Consider the following 27,521-nt stretch of genomic DNA (forward strand, 5'->3'; position numbering starts at 1 on the left):
ACGCTCAAGGTACTAAACGATATCATAACCGCCATCGATAAAAGACATTACTGTGCAGCCGTCTTCATCGACCTGGCCAAGGCTTTCGACTCTGTCAATCACCATATTCTTATCGGCAGACTCAGTAGCCTCGGTTTTTCTAATGACTGCCTTGCCTGGTTCACCAACTACTTTGCAGACAGAGTTCAGTGTGTCAAATCGGAGGGCATGTTGTCCGGTCCTCTGGCAGTCTCTATGGGGGTACCACAGGGTTCAATTCTCGGGCCGACTCTTTTCTCTGTATACATCAATGATGTTGCTCTTGCTGCGGGCGATTCCCTGATCCACCTCTACGCAGACGACACCATTCTATATACTTCCGGCCCTTCCTTGGACACTGTACTATCTAACCTCCAAACGAGCTTCAATGCCATACAACACTCCTTCCGTGGCCTCCAACTGCTCTTAAACGCTAGTAAAACCAAATGCATGCTTTTCAACCGTTCGCTGCCTGCACCCGCACGCCCGACTAGCATCACCACCCTGGACGGTTCCGACCTAGAATATGTGGACATCTATAAGTACCTAGGTGTCTGGCTAGACTGCAAACTCTCCTTCCAGACTCATATCAAACATCTCCAATCCAAAATCAAAGCAAGAATCGGCTTTCTATTCCGCAACAAAGCCTCCTTCACTCACGCCGCCAAACTTACCCTAGTAAAACTGACTATCCTACCGATCCTCGACTTCGGCGATGTCATCTACAAAATAGCTTCCAATACTCTACTCAGCAAACTGGATGCAGTTTATCACAGTGCCATTCGTTTTGTTACTAAAGCACCTTATACGACCCACCACTGCGACCTGTATGCCCTAGTCGGCTGGCCCTCGCTACATGTTCGTCGTCAGACCCACTGGCTCCAGGTCATCTACAAGGCTATGCTAGGTAAAGTGCCGCCTTATCTCAGTTCACTGGTCACGATGGCTACACCCACCCGCAACACGCGCTCCAGCAGGTGTATCTCACTGATCATCCCTAAAGCCAAAACCTCATTTGGACGCCTTTCCTTCCAGTTCTCTGCTGCCTGCGACTGGAACGAATTGCAAAAATCTCTGAAGTTGGAGACTTTTATCTCCCTCAACAACTTTAAAAATCTGCTATCCGAGCAGCTAACCGATCGCTGCAGCTGTACATAGTCCATCTGTAAACTACCCACCCAATTTACCTACCTCACCCCCCATACTGCTTTTATTTATTTACTTTTCTGCTCTTTTGCACACCAGTATCTCTTCTTGCACATGATCATCTGATGATTTATCACTCCAGTGTTAATCTGCTAAATTGTAATTATTCGATTTATTGCCTACCTCATGCCTTTTGCACACATTGTATATAGATTCTCTTCTTTTTTTTCTACCATGTTATTGACTTGTTTATTGTTTACTCCATGTGTAACTCTGTGTTGTCTGTTCACACTGCTATGCTTTATCTTGGCCAGGTCGCAGTTGCAAATGAGAACTTGTTCTCAACTAGCCTACCTGGTTAAATAAAGGTGAAATAAAAAATAAAAAAAATTGAGTGTGTCACATGTATATTCGTTCTGAATTGTCAAGAGCAAGCCACATCATGGCAGTTTAAAATGTGTGTTACTGTCACAAAACCACCCAGTAAACAGAGAAGTCCATGTCCTCTATCTACCTTAGGTTTTTAGGCTGGAAATGGTTTTCCATGTTAGTTTAAACTCACCCTGTTGAGGCTGTTACAGGAGCTTTAGACAGGATTATCCTCACTTTCCCCCTCTCTCCCTGTCTCTCTCACTCTCTTTCTTTCTTTCCCCCTCTCAATTCCATTAAGGAAGAGTAACTTGGTATAGTATATCCTTGGTGAGTTTATTACCAATATGCTTGTAGATCATTTTCACTAGTGCTTACCTGCATCCTTTTCAGACTTTACAGTATATTCCTGATAACCAGATGTGTTAGTAAAACATATTGATTTGTGGTCATGAGATATATATTTGACTATATCAATCTAATCAAAATTGATATCAATCACCAATAAATGTTGACCACAGTGCTTGAGAGCAAGGCCATACACATAGTTAAAAATATATATAATAATTATTAGCTTCATGCTAACATTTCAGAGAGGTTATAGGTTATAGAGTGGCAAATGTATCAGTGCCCATGCTTATACAGTATCTTTCACCCTGTCATCTTCAATTTGGTTAGTCAGAGCTCATCTATGTCCCCACCCCTGGTTCAAGGGAGGCTAGCTTTGCTGACCAGACAGTGGCCTGGATTCCAATTGGAAAGGCCTGTTTAATAGGACAGGTGAGGGATTAGTGCTAAGACTCTCCCGATGTCCAACATTGTCCAAATCCATTGTGTCTCACCTACCTAAGCATGGGCACACAGGTGCTAGAACAGGACTAAAGGGTCACCTGGACTTTCTTTAATAACTTTTTTGGGGGATCAAGCAGGTGAACTTTGACACACTGCCACTAACAAATCCAGGAGATACCAATTAAGATACCAATTAAGATACAACGTTCAGTATTTTGTGGCTTTTATTTCTCCCCACAGATTTTGTTCACTAAACCATTTTGGTCTGATTATTCCTTATTTGCTTTTGGATTACAAACCCTTCTTTCTCCTACAAGAATCCTCTTACCATCTCTCCTTTGAAAAACACTCATCGAATCAGTCAACTCCATTTAAAATTCTGAATTCTACCTGTTGCACTTCAAGTTTTTCCAGACTTACTCTTCTTCACCTTTGACCTTACCCACCCTTTCCAGGTCGCCTCTCAGATCATTCCAGCAGTCAGTCGCTGCACTCTCCTCCTTCCCCTCAGATCCAACTCATCATCCCTTCATCACCACATTCCTAATTTATTTCTCCCAGTAACCCTCGGAGCCTCCGTGGGCTCCCACCACCACCATGGTGCTGATGAAGATGAAGTTCCCTTTTGAGAAGAGGGTGAAGCTGGCCCAGGGGCTGTGGCTGCTCTCCTGGATGGCCACACTGGCCGGAGCGTTCACCTTCACCCTGGGCTGCTTCCTCAAGACCGAGCTCCGCAGGAGGGCAGAGGTAGGCTACTGCAACGCTCTACAGCTTTACACTGTACGCTCTTAGAAAATGTTTGCTATCTAGAAACTAAAAGGGTTATTCGGCTGTCCCCATAGAAACCCATTTGAAAACCATTTTTGGTTCCAGGTAGAAGCCTATTGGGTTTGATGTAGAAGCCTTTCCCCCGAGGGTTCCACATGAAACCCAAAATAGTTCTACCTGGAACCAGAAATGGTTCTACCTGGAACCAAAAAGGGTTTTCCTATGGGGACAGCCTAATATCCCTTTTGGAACCCTTTTTTCTAAGCACGTACAACGCCACTAGGGTTCTTCCAATACAATACATATGACTTATCCATAAGCTTCACTTTCTCAGGGTGTATTCAGTGAAGTTCTACAGTATGCCTGAATCAGAGTGATACTTGTAAACTTCTGATCATAAACTGCAGGAAAAGCATGAGGGTGAAAGGGGGGGAATTTCATTACACCTTATTTGAGTGTATTGTACGGCCACACTTGGTCCCGTGTGGCTCAGTTGGTAGAGCATGGCGTTTGCAACGCCAGGGTTGTGGGATCAATTCCCACGGGGGACCAGGATGAATATGTATGAACTTTCCAATTTGTAAGTCGCTGTGGATAAGAGCGTCTGCTAAATAACTTAAATGTAAATGTATTGGAGCTTAAATTAAGAGTACATTTTTTGAGTGTTTCTAGATGACAATGAAATGCATTGGAGTGTTGAAGATAACATCTCATGTAGAATTCAGGAGCCTTTGATAATGCTCTCATGAGTGGGATTGGGATGAAGTATCTATAGATCTATTGGATAGGTGGTTAGATGTGAACGTTATGAACAAGGGGAAACTGTCTCTGGTCTGAACATACCGGTGATAAGCTCATAATAGGGATAAGATGAGCTGACCAACAGAATGTGGAGTGACTGAGTGATTGACAGTTTTATTATGATCCTATTCATCATCTATCTCTTGAGATTACAGTATTTGGAATAATATACGGTCAATTATTGCACTTGTTGAGTACATCAACAGAAACAAAATTCCTCTCAATGCAGCCTTTTGCAGCAAATATTTATGTTCAATTTCAGTAAAAATAAAAACAACCTAATTGATTTCCTCCAATATACAATATAGCCTTTAGTTATGTTCCCCACTGTAAACCATGAGATTATTCACTGACCTCTACATGTTCACTTTTCCTTAAATATGGGATCAATGGGTTGACAGCCTAACATATCAGTTTATACTGTATAGTTTGCTGCATCACTGATGCATGAGGTTCTTCTGCCTACAGGTAATGGACAACACAGAGATCCATGCTGTGCCCAACACCCTGATGATAGTGGGTCTGGCCTCTCTGGGTATCAACTACTTCGCAGGCCGTATGTGCCAGGATGCGCTGGACGCCGGACGCTTTCCCCGCTGGAAAACCTTCATGCAACCCTACTGGGGTGTTTCCCTCCTCTTCACCCTGCTCATGTTGATGGCTGTGATCATGAGCTGTGCCATGAAGGGGAATCTGGAGTCCTCCCTGAAGATCGGCCTGAAGAACGGCATCCGATTCTACAAGGACACAGATACCCCCGGCCGCTGTTTCCAGAAGCAGACCATTGACCGCCTGCAGATGGAGTTCCGTTGCTGCGGAAACACCGACTTCAAGGACTGGTTCGAGGTCCAGTGGATCAGCAACCGCTACCTAGACTTTAGCTCTAAGGAAGTGAAGGAGTGAGTATTAGAGGACCGGGAGCAGTCTGACAGTCTTTGGTAAAGGAAGAATCCCATGTCAGATTATAACTTAAATAAATAATTAAGGTTATAGGAAATTAGATGGTTGAGGTAATACAAAGGCATGATGTAGACCGTTTATTCTCTATTTACTTCCCTTCTCTCCTCTCTTCTTCTTTAGCCGTGTTAAGAGCAACGTGGACGGGCGTTACCTGTTTGATGGGGTCCCTTTCAGCTGCTGCAACCCCAGTTCCCCAAGACCCTGCATCCAGGACCGCCTCACCAACAACTCAGCCCACTACAGCTATGAGCACCAGACTGAGGAGCTCAACATCTACATCCGCGGCTGCAGGGAAGCTCTAGTCAACTACTACATGGGCCTGATGAACACTATTGGTGCTGGGGTCCTGTCTGTCTTCCTGCTGCAGGTACTGTGCAGATATACAGTACATATCAACCTATACACCTAAAAGTAAGCTAATGTCCTGTGTGGCAATCAGAAGGCTCCCGGACTCCTGTGAGTGGCCACAATTATACTTGTAGCTCGCTGTTGAGTAGTAATGCAGTATATCCAACATCCTCCTGTATAACCTTTCTCCCTTCTCTTCCCTCTCCTATCCTTTCCCTCCAGTCATCTGTGCTGGTAAGTCTGCGGTACCTGCAGACAACCATGGAAGCGTTGGCAGGGCAGGAGAACACTGAGATTGAGACTGAGGGCTACCTGCTGGAGAAAGGGGTGAAGGAGACGATCATGGAGTATGTGACTCCTGTGCTGGTTTTCCTTCAGCTGAACCAGGTGGGCAGTGAAGACACTGAAGCTTAGGCGACCCCCGCCAGATAAAGTGGAGAAATCAAAATGTTTCAGACAGGGTGGTGTAGGGGACAAACGTGGCATTTTATTGGGTGATAAATAATCTAACTAGACACTGGTCAATTAATCTGGTATTTTTTTGACATCACAATCCATTTTAATGCTGATATATTTCTGTGTTTAATCTTTTACCCCTAAATGCAGTGTTTCCCAAACTCGGTCCTGGGGACCCCAAGGGGTGCACGTTTTGATTTTTGCCCTAGCACTACACAGCTGATTCAAATAATGAACTCATCATCAAGCTTTGATTATTTGAATCAGCTGTGGAGTGCTAGGGCAAAGAGTTTGAGAAATTCTGCCTAAACGAGTGACATGAATGTTGTAATCTATTTCAGTCACTTGAGGGCTAATATATTTTTGTATCAGTTGTCCGGGGACAATGCACCTCAGTCTTAGGTATCCATGGCTGCGCTAACACACACACACACACACACACACACACAATACAGGCACATATTAATCACATTAACCTCACCCCAAACCCTCCACAATTCTCCATGATTAAATAAGCTTTTCGATGTTTAATCAATTACATATACTCCCCAAAGGAGAAATAAAAAACACATTATTATTGTAATTTTGTATTTTATAACTCGGGGTTGCTATGCATGGTTATTTCCACCTCACCATTGCAGTGTTTTCTCAGTTAATACCACAACAATATTATGGTTGACACTTAATAATGCAAAGATATCTCCAATTACTAAGGGATAGAATTATATGAACATTTTACATTTTTGGGAATATTTTAAAAAGCACATGTTACATTTTGCGTAAAAGACTAACAGAAATGTAAAGCTGACTGTAGAAACATTCAATGCTCTGCTATGTAACCCTCAGCAATATGACATATACAGCACTTTATTACAGAGCTATTATTACAGAGAATTATTAAAGGTTCAAGTTTTTAATTGATTTGTGGAGTTCTGTCATTTTGTCTATGTGTCTTTGTTTTGACCAGCTTTCCTTTCCCTACCATTTCCACCTTTTGACCGCCCCACCCACCCACACTTTGCTCACACACTTTATTTTTCTCATACTCTCGCATTCGACCTGTAACCCTCTCTCTAAGGGTGCATTCATACATTCATCAGTTATTCTGCGCTCCGTAAGTGTCAGTCAGTGGGAGGAATAGAATTATGAAGATGATGATTGATGTCATTAATGCAATGAAAGCTGTGAGTAGGGCTATGTCTGTGACCTCTGTCCTGACACCTTTCACAACTCTGCTAATCCCTGGGATAATACTCCAACTGCTGCCCCAGCAGTTGCTGCTGCCCCAGCAGGCCATGCAGCGGAGAAGAGATACATACAGACGTGGTTTATTATGCAAAACAGCAATAAAACCAAGGAACATTATATGGAATAATATTAAACAACTGGTGGTTTGTTATGCAAACCAGAAATACAAGGAGCATTATATGGAATAAGATTAATCAACTGGTGGTTTATTATGCACGCCAGAAATACAAGGAGCATTATATGGAATAAGATTAAACAATTGGGAATAATTATGTGTTGGCCTACTATATATTACTGAAGATTATGATAGCTGATAATTAATCAATATCATAACAATAATCATCAGCATCGTCATCATCCCCATTACTGTCATCCCCACAGTCAAATAAGCTATTATCAGCACAATTTCGGGTAGTTAGTAGAGCTAAAAGTATTACCTGTAGGCTGTAGCAGCCCACTTCTAAGCGGTCTAACCAACAGGTCTCTCTCCAAAAAGTTCCTAAAACTGTGACATTGCGGCTTCCGTACTATGGACTACTCCAGCCACAACATCAACTATCTAGCTAATCTACTTTTACAATCATTGTTGTCAAATAACTTCAAAAGTGGTATATCACATCCTATCCCGGACGAAATAGCATAAAATAGGTATTCGCAACATGCTAGCTATAAACAGTACGCTTGCTATGAAATTAAAATTAACCGACAGTCAGCAAGCTAGCTAACGTTAGCTAGCTCTGACAGGGACAGCTAGCTTTCTAGTTAGCAAACGACGTTAACCGTTTGGTTGTGAAGTTGCCGAGGTTTTACATAGTTTCGACGTATTACTGAAGGTTAGTTAACTAGCTGTAATCGTCTATAACCGGTTAGCGTAGCTACAAATGAGTAGCTAGCTAGTTGCTAATTTCAGTTTGTCAAAAATATTGTTGCAAAAGGTAGCTCGCTAGCAAGAGATAGGCCACTCGCTACTATGTAGCCAGTTTAAAGCTGTCTGGTCAGTTCGGCGCTATATTGTAACTCAGTGCTAGAGAGATCAGCAGCAGTTAACGTTAGTCTGTTGTAGTAGGCAATAACATCCTAGTGGACACAGTTATCTGCTAGCTACAGACGTACGATTCTGGTTTATTATTAGTAACAGTGTTAGCTAGTATTTTCGTTTTAGTAGTAGATTAGGCGGAACAGCGGGATGTCTAGGGGATTAAGTCTAGCAATGATATTGTTTAGAAAATAAAGCAACAAAACTATGTTTATAATGCATGCAACGGCTCCCAAATGAATTCTTACATAAGGCTACATTTGTTATTTTCTTTGACTACATAAAATCTGATGCGTCTGAGGTTATTATACAAAACACTTAAGCTAAATCGGTTTATTTATTTTGAAGAGTAGCCACATAAACATTTGAAATGTCTGGAGACGGCTCGGATAGTAGTAGTAGCGAGGACTCCGATACTGGGATCCGGAGGAAAGCCTGCACTGTCAAACATGAGATCACCAATGGTAAGTAACCATCAAAGTAAACTACTGTTTCATAATGTATTATTTGAACCTGTCAAAGGATTTGAATATGCTATACACTTTGGGTAAATGTTGCCCATCAGTATTTCAGTGAATGAATAGAACAGGCTTCCCCAATTCAAGTCGATGGTGGACTGGCAGACATTGCGGGTGTACCCATAGGAGTAAAGCAGGAAGTAAAAGCAGGAAGTATACCCATCAATATTTTTTGATTTAGTTCTACTGACGTTACAAAAAATGCATTCCATTGCATGAGCCACATCTGGTAACTTCATTTGAATGAACATTATGCATTACCATGGAAATTATTGCATCACAATACCAGGCAGCCATTGTGAGTGTACCCATGAGTTTAACAGTCAAAGGTTCCAAGCCCGTTCTATTCATTCTAGTTCTATGACCCGACACCTGGGACCACAGCAATGGATGAATGCAAGCAGACCATCAATCATGTTTGTTGTGGTGTCACAAAATATTCACAGTTTACTGTGCTCAGCTGTGTTTCCTCAGTGTGTGTGTGCACGAGCGTGTGTTGTGTGTGTGCAAGCACCGATACTGTACTCTCTCCCCCATGCCAGCAAACCTCACGGGCCATACTGAGAGAGTGGGCATGGAGAACTTTGAGCTTCTCAAAGTCTTGGGCACAGGAGGTAAGTTTCACTTTGCCGATCTGAGGTTCATAGCATTTGGTCATGGTGTTATTGGAGACCTGGAAAACTTAATTTTACTGTCTATTTTTTGTAGAACATTTTAGAATAAACTGTATCAAATGTAGTGGAGGCTCCTGGGTGGGTGGTAGGGGCTACAATCAAATGTGATGCAGAGTTTTCCATTCTGTGCTGTGTGTCTCTGTCTAGCCTATGGGAAAGTTTTTCTGGTCAGAAAGAACAGTGGTCATGATGAAGGGAAGCTGTATGCCATGAAGGTGAGTCTCTGTGACATTGGTCCAAAGAGCAAGCATTGACATTGTCTGATGTAGGGAGAATTTATGGGCGGGTTGACTGACTGTTGATGATTATGTCTCAGGTGCTGAAGAAAGCAGCCATCGTTCAGAAGGCAAAGACTGCAGAGCACACGCGTACAGAGAGACAGGTGCTGGAGCACATCCGGCAGTCCCCGTTCCTGGTTACACTGCACTATGCCTTCCAGACCCAGACTAAGCTCCATCTCATCTTGGGTGAGCACTGGGTCAAAAAGACCCATACATGGAACTCTCCGGCTTTGATCTTGAAGTGCTGAAAGTGTATCTTTCTGTGTGTATACTGTATGTTTCTGTCTATATGCCTGTGTATGTGTGTGGTTTGTGTTTGTCTATTCAAATGTTATATGTATCTGTGCACGTGTGTATAGACTATGTGAGCGGAGGGGAGATGTTCACACACTTGTACCAGCGGGATCACTTCTCTGAGGAAGAGGTGCGGATTTACATCGGGGAGATTATCCTGGCCCTGGAGCACCTCCACAAGGTATGTTATCGAGCATTTCTGTCCTTTACATTACTTGGCAGATATTCCATTCTATTTACTTCCTACATGTTAATCTTACATAATTACGTGAAGGCTAGATTCTATCCTCTCTCTGTTAATCGTATGTTATCCTGTGTATGTAACTTCCTGTTCGGTATGATTCGTACAGCTGGGCATCGTGTACCGGGACATCAAGTTAGAGAACATCCTCTTGGACAGCGAGGGACATTTAGTGCTGACAGATTTTGGGCTCAGCAAAGAGTTCCTGGAGGAGGAGGTACGTAAAAAAGGAACCCTTTTTCATTGATGCTTCTATTTGTGTGGACGCAATCTGTGCATGTATGTATCCATGCATATATTTTTGTCACTACAGACTAGTCTTATCTGGTTTTCAGGGATACATCTAATTCAATCTAACTTCCTTTTCCGCTGAAAACTGCATGTGGGAACTCAGACGTTTTCTTTTACACCTGCTACGTTAGGTTACTACAGACTGAGACGTGTGTTTGTTTTCCCTACTACAGAAGGAAAGGACGTATTCGTTCTGTGGCACCATAGAGTACATGGCTCCAGAGATCATCAGGGGGAAGTCTGGTCATGGAAAGGTAAGAGTTAACCCATCACACAGGGAGAGAACTTTGGACATGCGCTGTGAGCTACATCATTTTATTACACATCAATTACTGTAGAACACAAAGAGTCATCTTTCGTTTATTTTATCATCATTCCTTTCTCCAGTCGGTAGATTGGTGGAGTCTGGGGATCCTGATGTTTGAGTTACTGACGGGGGCGTCACCATTCACCCTGGAGGGGGAGAGGAACTCCCAGAGTGAGGTGTCCAAGTGAGTGCTGTGTGTCATACACCCCTCCTCACAAACAGTGGTTCCGTCCCACTCTTTCATCATTGTCTATGGCCCTCGGCAACTTATCAAAATAATGACATCTATTGTAAAGGTGGCTCCTTTCACCCTCTCTTTTAGCTTGCTGTCTGAACACAATAACAAAGAAATGAGTTGTGCTGCGTCCTTTGTGTAACAAAGCCTGCAGCTTAATTAGATATTCTGTTAATGTGTTGCTTTGCAATCGTGTTCTTTATGGCCATAATGGTTGGCTTATAATTAGGGCTGGGTTTACACAGTGTATACAGTGATTGTTCTTCCCTCTTTCTCTTTTTCGTCCCTCCCCCCTTCATGCCCTTCTCTCAGGCGCATCTTACATTGTGAGCCGCCGTTCCCCTCTATGATCGGCGCAGTGGCTCAGGACCTGTTGAGGAAGCTGTTGGTCAAAGACCCCCACAAGAGACTGGGCTCTGGGCCCCGAAGGGCCGAAGACATCAAGACTCATGCCTTCTTCAAGGTGCTCGTCTTCACTCCTGCTCTGTCTCTAGGCCCATCTCACTCCCTCTCTCTATCTCCCAACTGCCACACACACACACTCTCACCATTCTCTTCCCATTGCTCTATATTCATAGGGTCTCAGTTGGTCAGACCTGGCTGAGAAGAAGGTAGTCAGCCCATTCAAACCAGAGATCAGGAGTGAGCTGGATACAGGGAACTTTGCTGAGGAGTTCACTGGCATGAATCCTCTCTACTCTCCAGCCAGCACCCCACCAAGCACTGATCGACTGTTCCAGGTACCCCTTACACCCTACTCTCTGCAATACGCAGAATACATACTCTGTGCCTACACAGTCACAGAAAGACACCTTTTGATAGTCCCTCCACAAAGAAGACTCTTCTCATTATGGTAGGAGACTATAACATAGTGTTAAGTACCTCAATGGACCGTAAAGGAAATCACTCTACAAACTATCATCACCGTGCCCTTAAGGAAATCACAAATATTATGGACACATTCGAAATAGTGGATATTTGGAGACTAAAAAATCCTGACCTAGTGAGATATACATGGAGGAGACTTAATCAAGCTAGTCGTCTTGACTACTTTCTTGTCTCGTTGTCTCTTGCATCAAAGGTTAAAAAAAGTTTTAATAGGAGACAGAATGCGATCGGATCATCATCTAATTGGCCTTCACATAACTCTTATAGAATTTCCATGTGTACGGGGATATTGGACATTTTAAGTTTACTGGAGGACAGCTTATTTTTAACTAAGACAGAATAATTTATAACAGAATTGTTCCAGTATAATATAGGAACAGCAAATGCACTTATTGTTTGGCATACCTTTAAATGTACCATCGGAGGTCATTCAATTCAATATTCATCAATAATAAAAGCAGTTTCTGGCTAAAGAGACAAGACTAACAAGGGAAATACATGAACTAATAGTACAGGTAGATAGCAATAAAAACGATACTACAGAGCAGGGGTTCTTAAACTTTTTCAGCCTGGGACCCAAATTAGAAATTCTGTGTTTTCCTGGGACCCAAGCTTACAAAAACATGCAACTATACGTAAATATCGATACTTTCATTGCCTTTATGACCATTAACAAATGCAACATAGACAAAGAACAATTAAATGAAATACCCATATAAAATAGCTATTCATGTTTATTTTTCCCCATTAAAACACTCGGTTTTCCCCATTAAAACACTCACTAGGTTGGACCTGTTGCTGTTAAAATACAATAATTCACTGGAATAAACTGATTGATCACATCACGCAGATGTAGACCATAAAACAGACGCACACACACAGTCCTAATGATAGGTGTGTGACTGGTTGAAGTTTTCAACAAGCAGGTCTATTCTGGGCTCAGTTTTTGACAGTTGAGAACCCTGACTCGCACAGGTATGTGGTGCCAAACTGGATCAGAACATCTACTGCTTTCTCAGTCAGTTTCTCAGCCTCAAAAAGCATCTTGCGTCTATCGGTTTATTCCAGTTCAGAATAAAAATGATTGCTTGTATTTTAACAGCAACAGTTTTTTTTTCATCTTCATCTGTACGGTTACTAGGGTTGCACTACCAGTAGCTAGATAGCTTGCTTTGGCTAATGTTAGCTACTACTTTGAGAGTAGTAATCCCTTATTTCCGCTTATCACCTGTTTTACAATAACAGCAATGCCTTGCTAGCTGACTTACTTTTTCACTGTCAAAGCACTGCTTCCTTAAGTATTCTGCCCTGTTCTGAAAGAACTCCCTGGGTTTAACGTCATGCTGTGGATGTTTGGTCAGGACCTGTAGTTTTAATTTGTTTGTTTTGAGAGACTCATTACTAAACACTTCCCTGCACAAAACACATTGTGGGTGCTCCTCGTTATTTCTCAAAGTTTGTATGAAACCAAGAGAGAGAAACTCATCGCTGTATTTGGGTTTAATGACAATAGAACTTGTGGCTAGCTTGAGTCGATTTGATGACAGCGGTGAGTGATGGCGAGTGGGAATTACATGCCAGTGGCTGACAGCCCATCATCTGCTGCTGAACAACAGCACTGCAGCGTGTGGGTCGCAGAGTGATCTTCAAGAAAACTGCAGAAAATATCTGTTAAACCGCGAAGCACACGGGCATCTCCCTCTCACGCAGCTGCCAAACTGAGCAGAGACACCACTGCTAAGCAGAGAGCGCACTGAACAAATCAAATTTTATTTGTCACGTACACATGGTTAGCAGATGTTAATGCAAGTGTAGCGAAATGCTTGTGCTTCTAGTTCCGACCATGCAGTAATATCTAACAAGTAATCTAACCTAACAAGCAGGTCTATTCTGGGCTCAGTTTTTGACAGTTGAGAACCCTGACTAGCACAGGTATGTGGTGCCAAACTGGATCAGAACATCTACTGCTTTCTCAATCAGTTTCTCAGCCTCAAAAAGCATCTTGCGTCTATCAGTGTATTCCAGTTCAGAATACAAATGATTGCTTGTATTTTAACAGCAACAGAGACACCGCTGCTAAGCAGAGAGCACACTGAACAGAGAGTAGAGACACCGCTGCTAAGCAGAGAGTGCACTGAACAGAGAGTAGAGACACCGCTGCTAAGCAGAGAGTGCACTGAACAGAGAGTAGAGACACCGCTGCTAAGCAGAGAGCACACTGAACAGAGAGTAGAGACACCGCTGCTAAGCAGAGAGCGCACTGAACAGAGAGTAGAGACACCGCTGCTAAGCAGAGAGTGCACTGAACAGAGAGTAGAGACACCGCTGCTAAGCAGAGAGCACACTGAACAGAGAGTAGAGACACCGCTGCTAAGCAGAGAGCGCACTGAACAGAGAGTAGAGACACCGCTGCTAAGCAGAGAGCGCACTGAACAGAGAGTAGAGACACCGCTGCTAAGCAGAGAGCGCACTGAACAGAGAGTAGAGACACCGCTGCTAAGCAGAGAGCACACTGAACAGAGAGTAGAGACACCGCTGCTAAGCAGAGAGTGCACTGAACAGAGAGTAGAGACACCGCTGCTAAGCAGAGAGTGCACTGAACAGAGAGTAGAGACACCGCTGCTAAGCAGAGAGTGCACTGAACAGAGAGTAGAGACACCGCTGCTAAGCAGAGAGCGCACTGAACAGAGAGTAGAGACACCGCTGCTAAGCAGAGATCGCACTGAACAGAGAGTAGAGACACCGCTGCTAAGCAGAGAGCGCACTAAACAGAGAGTAGAGACACCGCTGCTAAGCAGAGAGCACACTGAACAGAGAGTAGAGACACCGCCGCTAAGCAGAGAGCGCACTGAACAGAGAGTAGAGACACCGCTGCTAAGCAGAGATCGCACTGAACAGAGAGTAGAGACACCGCTGCTAAGCAGAGAGCGCACTAAACAGAGAGTAGAGACACCGCTGCTAAGCAGAGAGCGCACTGAACAGAGAGTAGAGACACCGCTGCTAAGCAGAGATCGCACTGAACAGAGAGTAGAGACACCGCTGCTAAGCAGAGAGCGCACTGAACAGAGAGTAGAGACACCGCTGCTAAGCAGAGAGCGCACTGAACAGAGAGTAGAGACACCGCTGCTAAGCAGAGAGCGCACTGAACAGAGAGTAGAGACACCGCTGCTAAGCAGAGATCGCACTGAACAGAGAGTAGAGACACCGCTGCTAAGCAGAGAGCGCACTGAACAGAGAGTAGAGACACCGCTGCTAAGCAGAGAGCGCACTGAACAGAGAGTAGAGACACCGCTGCTAAGCAGAGAGCGCACTGAACAGAGAGTAGAGACACCGCTGCTAAGCAGAGAGTGCACTAAACAGAGAGTAGAGACACCGCTGCTAAGCAGAGAGCGCACTGAACAGAGAGTAGAGACACCGCTGCTAAGCAGAGAGCGCACTGAACAGAGAGTAGAGACACCGCTGCTAAGCAGAGAGCGCACTGAACAGAGAGTAGAGACACCGCTGCTAAGCAGAGAGCGCACTGAACAGAGAGTAGAGACACTGCTGCTAAGCAGAGAGCACTGAACAGAGAGTAGAGACACCGCTGCTAAGCAGAGAGCACTGAACAGAGAGTAGAGACACCGCTGCTAAGCAGAGAGTGCACTGAACAGAGAGTAGAGACACCTCTGCTAAGCAGAGAGTGCACTGAACAGAGAGTGCAGGGTCGCGACCCATACTTTAAGAAAGGCTGCTACAGAGTTACAAAATAAATTAAAGGGGAAAAAATTATAACTTGAAGAACTTATTCAAGAACAATCTAATGTAATCTATTAAAAAAATATAACAAACTGGATGGAATATGGAGAAAAATGCACAAATTACTTCCTGAACCTCCAACACAGGAACACTAACAAAAATAATTAGCAGAAACTCGTTACTGAAGACGGAGTCATCTATGATTCTCATTCTCCAAATGATATTTTCAAAGAGGAAGCTAAATATTTTAAGCAGTTGTTCTCTTTTCCATCTCATCCTCTCCCACTGATTGAAGAATTCTTTCCAAATAATACAAAAAATGGAAAATTAACAAATGTACAGAAAGATCAGTGCGAAGGCCAAATTACAGAGGAAGAACTTTTTGAGGCTATTAAAACCTTTCAGTCTGGAAAAACCCCAGGGCTTGATGGCATACTGGTAGAGGTATATCAAGGCTTTTTTGATATACTAAAAGCTCCATTGTTAGATTGTTTTAACTACTCCTATAGAAATGGTAGTCTGTCAGATAATCAGCAGGAAGGTCTGATTTCACTATTATTAAAACAAGACCAAGATGGCAAATATAAAGATCCAATCTATTTAAAAAACTGGAGGCCCCTTACACTTCAATGTTGTGATGCAACAATAATAGCAAAATGCATAGCACTCAGAATTAAAAGGGTTTTACCAGGTATTGTTCATCCTGATCAGACAGGTTTTTTTACATGGACGATACATTGGAGATAATATACGACAACGACTATGAATAATATAACATCATGAAACATCTAAGAAGCCAGGCCTGGTATTTATAGCGGATTTTGAAAAGGCATTTGATAAAGTAAGACTGGATTTTATTTATAAATGCCTGGATTTTTTTCAATTTCGGTGATTCTCTTATAAAATGGATAAAAGTAATATATAGCAACCCCAGCTGTTAAATAGTAAATAACGCCTACTTCTCAGAGTTTTGAATTGGAAGTAATAAATGTATCACTAGTCACTTTAAACAATGCCACTTTCATCTCATATGTATATACTGCACTCTATGCCATCTACTGCATCCTACCTATGCCGTTCAGCCATCGCTCATCCATATATTTATATGTACATATTCTTATTCACTCCTTTACATTTGTGTGTATAAGGTAGTTATTGTTAGATTACTTGTTAGATATTACTGGATGGTCGGAACTAGAAGCACAAGCATTTTGCTACACTCGCATTAACATCTGCTAACCATGTGTATGTGACCAATAAAATTTGATTTGATTTTGAATTGCTAAGTGGAGTTTAACAAGGGTGTCCGCTGTCACCATATCTATTCATTATGGCCATCGAAATGCTATCTATTAAAATCAGATCCAATAACAACATTAGAGGATTAGAAATCAAAGGCTTAATAACAAAGGTGTCCATGTATGCAGATGACCCAAGTTTTATATTAAGTCTGCAAGCTAGATCCCTGCAATGTCTCATTGAAGATCTAGATAACTTTTATGGACTCTCTGGACTAAAAACCTAATTATGATAACTGTACAATATTATGTATTGGATCTTTAAAAAGCACAACTTTTACATTACCCAGCAGTTTACCTATAAAATGGGCTGCCGGTGAAGTAGCCATACTTGGTAGTCATATCACAAAATATATAAATAAGCTCTCCACAATGAATTTCAATAGAAAACTTGTAGACAAGATCCTGCAACCATGAAGAGGTAAATACCTGTCTATTTATGGAAAATTGCCCTGATTTAACTCCTTAGTCATATCTCAGTTTACTCACTTACTTATGGCGCTGCCTATTCCTGATGCTTTGTTTTTCAAATCATATAAGCAAAAAATATGTTGCTTTATCTGGGACGCTAAACCAGACAAAATAAAGCGTACTTATCTATATAATGAATATGAATTGGGTGGGTTGAGATTATTAAATATAAAAGCACTAAACCTCTCTCTCAAAGCTTCACTTATTCAAAAGTTTTACTTGAATCCTAAATAGTTCTCAAGTAGATTACTAAGAAAAGCTCATCCATTGTTTAAAAATGGCCTTTGTGCAGATTGCCATGTCTCATTTTCGATTAATTGAAAATGATACTTTTTTCAAAGTATCTCTCTTAAACAAGCATTGCAGAGCTGGCTACAATTTCAATTTCCTCCCCCTGAAAAGATAGAACAAATATTACAACAAATATTATGGCTGAACTCAAATGTGCTGGTTGACAAAATACCTCTATTTATGGGAAGGGTATTTTGTTCTTAAATTATATTGTAAATTGGAATGGTAGAGTTATGTCTTTCATGGAGTTATCAGAATTGTACGGGAAGGTCTTCTCAATCCAAGAGTATAACCAATTGATTACAGCATTACCCCAAAAATGCAGGAGGCTGGTGGCAGCGGGAGGAGGTAGGGAACTGGTCTGTCTGCCCACTATAAAGGATCAAAACTTGCGGAGGAATAAAACTATCATAAATAGGAAAGTATACCAGTTTCATTTGAGGACCAGTATGTTGACAACTGTGCCATACAGATTGCAAAATAGTTGGGAAGAGATTTTTGATGTACCGATTCCATGGTACAGGGTGTATTAGTTGATATATAAAACGACGCAAGATTTAGGACTTTGTGTTTTTCAGCTAAAATTATTATATAGAATTCTTGCCACCAACAAAATGTTGAATATTTGGGGCATAAAATCATCCAAGCTCTGCAGATTTTGTTGTGAGGATACAGAATCAATAGACCATTTATTTTGGTATTGCCCTCAGGTAGCCTGTTTCTGGTCTCAGGTTCAGGAATGGCTGAAAATGCATGCTGTAGCATTGATCTAAAATTGACCCTAGCAATAGTACTGTTAGGAGATCTGGAGAGACCGGGTCAGTCAATTACTAATATACTAATACTCTTAGTAAAAGTATTTATCTTCACCTCGCAATCTGTGGATTCTATTCGATTAGATAGATTGAAATTCTACGTTAAACATCACAGCATAGTTGAAAGATATACAGTGGGGAGAACAAGTATTTGAAACACTACCGATTTTGCAGGTTTTCCTACTTACAAAGCATGTAGAGGTCTGTAATTTTTTATCATAGGTACACTTCAACTGTGAGAGACGGAATCTAAAACAAAAATCCAGAAAATCACATTGTATGATTTTTAAGTAATTAATTAGCATTTTATTGCATGACATAAGTATTTAAGTATCAGAAAAGCAGAACTTAATATTTGGTACAGAAACCTTTGTTTGCAATTACAGAGATCATACGTTTCCTGTAGTTCTTGACCAGGTTTGCACACACTGCAGCAGGGATTTTGGCCCACTCCTCCATACAGACCTTCTCCAGATCCTTCAGGTTTCGGGGCTGTCGCTGTGCAATACAGACTTTCAGCTCCCTCCAAAGATTTTCTATTGGGTTCAGGTCTGGAGACTGGCTAGGCCACTCCAGGACCTTGAGATGCTTCTTACGGAGCCGCTCCTTAGTTGCCCTGGCTGTGTGTTTCGGGTCGTTGTCATGCTGGAAGACCCAGCCACGACCCATCTTCAATGCTCTTACTGAGGGAAGGAGGTTGTTGGTCAAGATCTCGCGATACATGGCCCCATCCATCCTCCCCTCAATACGGTGCAGTCGTCCTGTCCCCTTTGCAGAAAAGCATCTCCAAAGAATTATGTTTCCACCTCCATGTTTCACGGTTGGGATGGTGTTCTTGGGGTTGTACTCATCCTTCTTCTTCCTCCAAACACGAAGAGTGGAGTTTAGACCAAAAAGCTCTATTTTTGTCTCATCAGACCACATGACCTTCTCCCATTCCTCCTCTGGATCATCCAGATGGTCATTGGCAAACTTCAGACGGGCCTGGACATGCGCTGGCTTGAGCAGGGGGATCTTGCGTGCGCTGCAGGATTTTAATCCATGACGGCGTAGTGTGTTACTAATGGTTTTCTTTGAGACTGTGGTCCCAGCTCTCTTCAGGTCATTGACCAGGTCCTGCCGTGTAGTTCTGGGCTGATCCCTCACCTTCCTCATGATCATTGATGCCCCACGAGGTGAGATCTTGCATGGTGCCCCAGACCGAGGGTGATTGACCGTCATCTTGAACTTCTTCCATTTTCTAATAATTGCGCCAACAGTTGTTGCCTTCTCACCAAGCTGCTTGCCTATTGTCCTGTAGCCCATCCCAGCCTTGTGCAGGTCTACAATTGTATCCCTGATGTCCTTACACAGCTCTCTGGTCTTGGCCATTGTGGAGAGGTTGGAGTCTGTTTGATTGAGTGTGTGGACAGGTGTCTTTTATACAGGTAACCAGTTCAAACAGGTGCAGTTAATACAGGTAATGAGTGGAGAACAGGAGGGCTTCTTAAAGAAAAACTAACAGGTCTGTGAGAGCCGGAATTCTTACTGGTTGGTAGGTGATCAAATACTTATGTCATGCAATAAAATGCAAATGAATTACTTAAAAATCATACAATGTGACAATTTTTGTTTTAGATTCCGTCTCTCACAGTTGAAGTGTACCTATGATAAAAATTACAGACCTCTACATGCTTTGTAAGTAGGAAAATCGGGAGTGTATCAAATACTTGTTCTCCCCACTGTATATGTTGCGTAGAAATCCGAAGAGGGTGGCCAGCAGAGATAGGTGGGATGGGCTGAGGGAAGCTGAGGGTTGGGATATGGAATTGGAGACAAGTGGGAGTGGAGTTGCTGGGCAGGAGATAGAATGATGGTCAAAAATAAAGTATAAAAAATAAAGTAAAAATAAAACGTAAGTTTGAATGATACTGATGGGAAGTGTTTTTACAGCTAATGCTGGTTTGCCTGAGGCGGATGCTGATGTTTGTACACATGCAAATACACACACTCTCATTCAAATACACACATACACGGACACACACATATGTAAATAGTGCCAGACATGCACTCAAACATATACAGTTGGCCTTGCTGTTTTGATTTTAGTTGTCCTTGATGTTCTTTGTTTTTTTTGCACTGTTTTCTGTTTACTTTTGTCTTTCTTTTTTCTCATGAGCTAATTTTCTTGGTTGGTGCATAGGGGGTGTTCTTGGGGGTGGTGAATGGAATTAATTTAATTTTTAATAAAAATGTTCTTGGGGGGGGTGACTCTGGGAGGGGTCTCGTAGTTGTTGAGCGGCTTCACTGCAAGTATATTGTATGTTTTGGATGTTCAATAAAATAAAAAGACTCTTCTCTTCCATTTCAGGGCTACTCTTTCGTTGCTCCCTCCATTCTGTTCAACAAGAACGTGGTGATGGGGGACTTCATGGAGGGCCAGATGGGAGCAGAGCGGCCGGGCTCATCCACTGTCCGTCGCAGTGCTATGTTAGCGGTATGAATCTAGTCCTCACATGGCTGTAGGAAAGCCAGTGCTATGTTAGCGGTATGGATCTAGTCCTCACATGGCTGTAGGAAAGCCAGTGCTATGTTAGCGGTATGGATCTAGTCCTCACATGGCTGTAGGAAAGCCAGTGCTATGTTAGAGGTATGGATCTAGTCCTCACATGGCTGTAGGAAAGCCAGTGCTATGTTAGAGGTATGGATCTAGTCCTCACATGGCTGTAGGAAAGCCAGTGCTATGTTAGAGGTATCGAACTAGTCCTCACATGGCTGTAGGAAAGCCAGTGCTATGTTAGAGGTATGGAACTAGTCCTCACATGGCTGTAGGAAAGCCAGTGCTATGTTAGAGGTATCGAACTAGTCCTGACCTGGCTGTATGAATGTTGTTAGGTGAATGTATTACGTCAGGTCTTGCTGGTTGGCCTGAGCTCAATCTGAGCTGCTTTAATAATATCCGTCCAGCCAGCAATTTAAAGATTTAACAATTTAAAGATTTGGACACATTCTACAGTTTCCTGTGCAGTTGTATTTGACTTCCCTCTCTTGTCCTCTGCAGGACTCTACGTTCTTCCAGCTGTATGAGCTGTGCCTGCAGGGGGCGCCCCTGGGCGAGGGCAGCTTCTCTGTGTGCAGGAAGTGTCGACACCACCAGAGTGGCCATGAGTACGCCGTTAAGATCATCAGCCGCAGGTGAGTCAGCCGGGGTGTGGCGCTGGCTGAGACTCTGTCACTCGCTAATGCAATGTGTCATTGTTACACCAGCATGATGAATTACACACTTCACGCTGCTGTGTTTTAATGCCTATTCCATGGCATTTTGTTATTTATTTATTTTATTTTAAGGGGGTAGGGCGCTTGGCATTACCAACCACAGTATTTTTCAGACCAGTTAGTACATACTAGCAACACGCATAACCACCAAACCAGACAGGCAAATTCAGGGAAGCTAAGACAACCCAAGCCAAGGACAAATCATCTTAAATCTACAGTTTTATATAGAGCCATAGCTGAATGGAACTCTTTACCAATCCATATTTCTCAGGCAAAAAGTAAATCCACCTTCAAGAAAAAAATAAAAGCGCATCTAATGTGATAGACCATATGACTGGACAGGAAATAGAAAGCATCAACTGAATGTTAAATGTGTTTCCTGTCAGGTATTTTAATTGTCTATATTGTCTACTTGTTGAATATTTGTGAAGTCTTGATTTGTGTTTGTAATGTCTTGTTAATTGGTGTTGGACCCCAGGAAGATTAGCTAGCGTTACGGCGTTAGCTAATGGTGATCCTAATAAAATTACAACAAAAAAATGACCACAGCTGTCTTATAGGTTGTTTGGCGCACTGAGGTGCTTTGTGTTGTTGATCTTTAATGTGTGAATGCCTTGGAACCCTCTCTCTCTCTCCTGCTTGTTAGAATGGAAGTGAACACTCAGAGGGAGATTGCTGCCCTCAGGCAGTGTGAGGCTCACCCCAACATTGTCAAACTGCATGAGGTCTACACTGATCAGGTATAGAAGGATGATATTATGCACATGCACGCACCTTCAAGCACTAACAACTACAGGCACGCACCTTCAAGCACTAACTACAGGCACGCACCTTCAAGCACTAATAACTACAGGCACCCACCTTCAAGCACTAACAACTACATGCACGCACCTTCAAGCACTAACAACTACAGGCACGCACCTTCAAGCACTAATAACTACAGGCACCCACCTTCAAGCACTAACAACTACATGCACGCACCTTCAAGCACTAACTACAGGCACCCACCTTCAAGCACTAATAACTACAGGCACGCACCTTCAAGCACTAACAACTACATGCACGCACCTTCAAGCACTAACTACAGGCACGCACCTTCAAGCACTAATAACTACAGGCACGCACCTTCAAGCACTAATAACTACAGGCACGCACCTTCAAGCACTAATAACTACAGGCACGCACCTTCCAGCACTAACAACTACAGGCACCCACCTTCAAGCACTAACAACTACAGGCACCCACCTTCAAGCACTAACGACTACAGGAACGCACCTTCAAGCACTAACAACTACACGCACGCACCTTCAAGCACTAACAACTACACGCACGCACCTTCAAGCACTAACAACTACAGGCACCCACCTTCAAGCACTAATAACTACAGGCACCCACCTTCAAGCACTAACAACTACAGGCACGCACCTTCAAGCACGAACAACTACAGGCACGCACCTTCAAGCACTAACTACAGGCACGCACCTTCAAGCACTAATAACTACAGGCACCCACCTTCAAGCACTAACAACTACATGCACGCACCTTCAAGCACTAACAACTACAGGCACCCACCTTCAAGCACTAACAACTACAGGCACGCACCTTCAGTCACTAACAACTACAGGCACGCACCTTCAAGCACTAACAACTAACGCACCTTCAAGCACTAACAACTACAGGCACCCACCTTCAAGCACTAACAACTACAGGCACCCAACTTCAAGCACTAACAACTACAGGCACCCACCTTCAAGCACTAACAACTACAGGCACCCACCTTCAAGCACTAACAACTACAGGCACGCACCTTCAAGCACTAATAACTACAGGCACGCACCTTCAAGCACTAACAACTACAGGCACCCACCTTCAAGCACTAACAACTACAGGCACCCACCTTCAAGCACTAACAACTACATGCATGCACCTTCAAGCACTAACTACAGGCACCCACCTTCAAGCACTAACAACTACAGGCACGCACCTTCAAGCACTAACTACAGGCACGCACCTTCAAGCACTAATAACTACAGGCACGCACCTTCAAGCACTAATAACTACAGGCACGCACCTTCAAGCACTAACAACTACAGGCACCCACCTTCAAGCACTAACAACTACATGCACCCACCTTCAAGCACTAATAACTACATGCACCCACCTTCAAGCACTAATAACTACAGGCACGCACCTTCAAGCACTAACAACTACAGACACCCACCTTCAAGCACTAACAACTACAGGCACCCACCTTCAAGCACTAACAACTACATGCACCCACCTTCAAGCACTAATAACTACATGCACCCACCTTCAAGCACTAATAACTAACGCACCTTCAAGCACTAACAACTACAGGCACCCACCTTCAAGCACTAACAACTACAGGCACCCAACTTCAAGCACTAACAACTACAGGCACCCACCTTCAAGCACTAACAACTACAGGCACGCACCTTCAAGCACTAATAACTACAGGCACGCACCTTCAAGCACTAACAACTACAGGCACACACCTTCAAGCACTAACTACAGGCACGCACCTTCAAGCACTAACAACTACAAGCACGCACCTTCAGTCACTAACAACTACAGGCACGCACCTTCAAGCACTAACAACTAACGCACCTTCAAGCACTAACAACTACAGGCACCCACCTTCAAGCACTAACAACTACAGGCACCCAACTTCAAGCACTAACAACTACAGGCACCCACCTTCAAGCACTAACAACTACAGGCACCCACCTTCAAGCACTAACAACTACAGGCACCCACCTTGAAGCACTAACAACTACAGGCACCCACCTTCAAGCACTAACAACTACAGGCACCCACCTTCAAGCACTAATAACTACATGCACCCACCTTCAAGCACTAACAACTACAGGCACCCACCTTCAAGCACTAACAACTACAGGCACCCACCTTCAAGCACTAACGACTACAGGCACGCACCTTCAAGCACTAACAACTACAGGCACCCACCTTCAAGCACTAACAACTACAGGCACGCACCTTCAAGCACTAACAACTACAGGCACCCACCTTCAAGCACTAACAACTACAGGCACCCACCTTCAAGCACTAACAACTACAGGCACGCACCTTCAAGCACTAATAACTACAGGCACGCACCTTCAAGCACTAACAACTACAGGCACGCACCTTCAAGCACTAATTACAGGCACGCACCTTCAAGCACTAACAACTACAGGCACGCACCTTCAGTCACTAACAACTACAGGCACGCACCTTCAAGCACTAACAACTAACGCACCTTCAAGCACTAACAACTACAGGCACGCACCTTCAAGCACTAACAACTGCAGGCACCCACCTTCAAGCACTATCAACTACAGGCACGCACCTTCAAGCACTAACAACTACAGGCACCCACCTTCAAGCACTAACAACTACAGGCACCCACCTTCAAGCACTAACAACTACATGCACCCACCTTCAAGCACTAACAACTACAGGCACCCAACTTCAAGCACTAACAACTACAGGCACCCACCTTCAAGCACTAACAACTACAGGCACCCACCTTCAAGCACTAACAACTACAGGCACGCACCTTCAAGCACTAACAACTACAGGCACCCACCTTCAAGCACTAATAACTACATGCACCCACCTTCAAGCACTAATAACTAACGCACCTTCAAGCACTAACAACTACAGGCACCCACCTTCAAGCACTAACAACTACAGGCACCCACCTTCAAGCACTAACAACTACAGGCACCCACCTTCAAGCACTAACAACTACAGGCACGCACCTTCAAGCACTAACAACTACAGGCACCCACCTTCAAGCACTAACAACTACAGGCACCCACCTTCAAGCACTAACAACTACAGGCACCCACCTTCAAGCACTAACAACTACAGGCACGCACCTTCAAGCACTAATAACTACAGGCACGCACCTTCAAGCACTAACAACTACATGCACCCACCTTCAAGCACTAATAACTACAGGCACGCACCTTCAAGCACTAACAACTACAGACACCCACCTTCAAGCACTAACAACTACAGGCACCCACCTTCAAGCACTAATAACTAACGCACCTTCAAGCACTAACAACTACAGGCACCCACCTTCAAGCACTAACAACTACAGGCACCCAACTTCAAGCACTAACAACTACAGGCACCCACCTTCAAGCACTAACAACTACAGGCACGCACCTTCAAGCACTAATAACTACAGGCACGCACCTTCAAGCACTAACAACTACAGGCACGCACCTTCAAGCACTAACTACAGGCACGCACCTTCAAGCACTAACAACTACAAGCACGCACCTTCAGTCACTAACAACTACAGGCACGCACCTTCAAGCACTAACAACTAACGCACCTTCAAGCACTAACAACTACAGGCACCCACCTTCAAGCACTAACAACTACAGGCACCCAACTTCAAGCACTAACAACTACAGGCACCCACCTTCAAGCACTAACAACTACAGGCACCCACCTTCAAGCACTAACAACTACAGGCACCCACCTTGAAGCACTAACAACTACAGGCACCCACCTTCAAGCACTAACAACTACAGGCACCCACCTTCAAGCACTAATAACTACATGCACCCACCTTCAAGCACTAACAACTACAGGCACCCACCTTCAAGCACTAACAACTACAGGCACGCACCTTCAAGCACTAACAACTACAGGCACCCACCTTCAAGCACTAACAACTACAGGCACCCACCTTCAAGCACTAACAACTACAGGCACGCACCTTCAAGCACTAATAACTACAGGCACGCACCTTCAAGCACTAACAACTACAGGCACGCACCTTCAAGCACTAACTACAGGCACGCACCTTCAAGCACTAACAACTACAGGCACGCACCTTCAGTCACTAACAACTACAGGCACGCACCTTCAAGCACTAACAACTAACGCACCTTCAAGCACTAACAACTACAGGCACGCACCTTCAAGCACTAACAACTGCAGGCACCCACCTTCAAGCACTATCAACTACAGGCACGCACCTTCAAGCACTAACAACTACAGGCACCCACCTTCAAGCACTAACAACTACAGGCACCCACCTTCAAGCACTAACAACTACATGCACCCACCTTCAAGCACTAACAACTACAGGCACCCAACTTCAAGCACTAACAACTACAGGCACCCACCTTCAAGCACTAACAACTACAGGCACCCACCTTCAAGCACTAACAACTACAGGCACGCACCTTCAAGCACTAACAACTACAGGCACCCACCTTCAAGCACTAATAACTACATGCATCCACCTTCAAGCACTAATAACTAACGCACCTTCAAGCACTAACAACTACAGGCACCCACCTTCAAGCACTAACAACTACAGGCACCCACCTTCAAGCACTAACAACTACAGGCACCCACCTTCAAGCACTAACAACTACAGGCACGCACCTTCAAGCACTAACAACTACAGGCACCCACCTTCAAGCACTAACAACTACAGGCACCCACCTTCAAGCACTAACAACTACAGGCACCCACCTTCAAGCACTAACAACTACAGGCACGCACCTTCAAGCACTAATAACTACAGGCACGCACCTTCAAGCACTAACAACTACAGGCACGCACCTTCAAGCACTAACTACAGGCACGCACCTTCAAGCACTAACAACTACAGGCACGCACCTTCAGTCACTAACAACTACAGGCACGCACCTTCAAGCACTAACAACTAACGCACCTTCAAGCACTAACAACTACAGGCACCCACCTTCAAGCACTAACAACTACAGGCACCCAACTTCAAGCACTAACAACTACAGGCACCCACCTTCAAGCACTAACAACTACAGGCACCCACCTTGAAGCACTAACAACTACAGGCACCCACCTTGAAGCACTAACAACTACAGGCACCCACCTTCAAGCACTAACAACTACAGGCACCCACCTTCAAGCACTAATAACTACATGCACCCACCTTCAAGCACTAAC

The 27,521-nt window shown here is 43.7% G+C and overlaps 2 protein-coding genes across 2 annotated transcripts in view; both read left to right on the forward strand.

Annotated features, from left to right (window-relative positions):
• The first annotated feature begins 2,922 nt into the window (after positions 1-2,922).
• Positions 2,923-6,093, forward strand: LOC139552518 (RDS/peripherin-like protein xRDS35). Its single transcript, XM_071364326.1, has 4 exons — positions 2,923-3,072; positions 4,363-4,793; positions 4,975-5,221; positions 5,425-6,093. The coding sequence occupies exons 1-4, from the start codon at positions 2,923-2,925 to the stop codon at positions 5,614-5,616; spliced, it is 1,020 nt and encodes a 339-aa protein (XP_071220427.1). The 3' UTR covers positions 5,617-6,093.
• Positions 6,094-7,402: 1,309 nt separating this feature from the next.
• Positions 7,403-27,521, forward strand: part of LOC139552517 (ribosomal protein S6 kinase alpha-4-like) — a 67,111-nt gene continuing 46,992 nt past the window's right edge. The window contains exons 1-13 of the mRNA XM_071364325.1: positions 7,403-8,406; positions 9,003-9,074; positions 9,282-9,349; positions 9,451-9,601; positions 9,775-9,890; positions 10,060-10,167; positions 10,415-10,495; positions 10,629-10,732; positions 11,096-11,246; positions 11,362-11,523; positions 20,632-20,757; positions 21,322-21,455; positions 22,183-22,276. Of these exons, the coding sequence (XP_071220426.1) occupies positions 8,313-8,406; positions 9,003-9,074; positions 9,282-9,349; positions 9,451-9,601; positions 9,775-9,890; positions 10,060-10,167; positions 10,415-10,495; positions 10,629-10,732; positions 11,096-11,246; positions 11,362-11,523; positions 20,632-20,757; positions 21,322-21,455; positions 22,183-22,276 (1,461 nt within the window). The 5' untranslated portion in view covers positions 7,403-8,312. The remainder of the gene's footprint in view (positions 8,407-9,002; positions 9,075-9,281; positions 9,350-9,450; positions 9,602-9,774; positions 9,891-10,059; positions 10,168-10,414; positions 10,496-10,628; positions 10,733-11,095; positions 11,247-11,361; positions 11,524-20,631; positions 20,758-21,321; positions 21,456-22,182; positions 22,277-27,521) is intronic.

The sequence above is a fragment of the Salvelinus alpinus genome, chromosome 24, assembly GCF_045679555.1.
Source record: "Salvelinus alpinus chromosome 24, SLU_Salpinus.1, whole genome shotgun sequence".
NCBI lineage: Eukaryota > Metazoa > Chordata > Actinopteri > Salmoniformes > Salmonidae > Salvelinus > Salvelinus alpinus.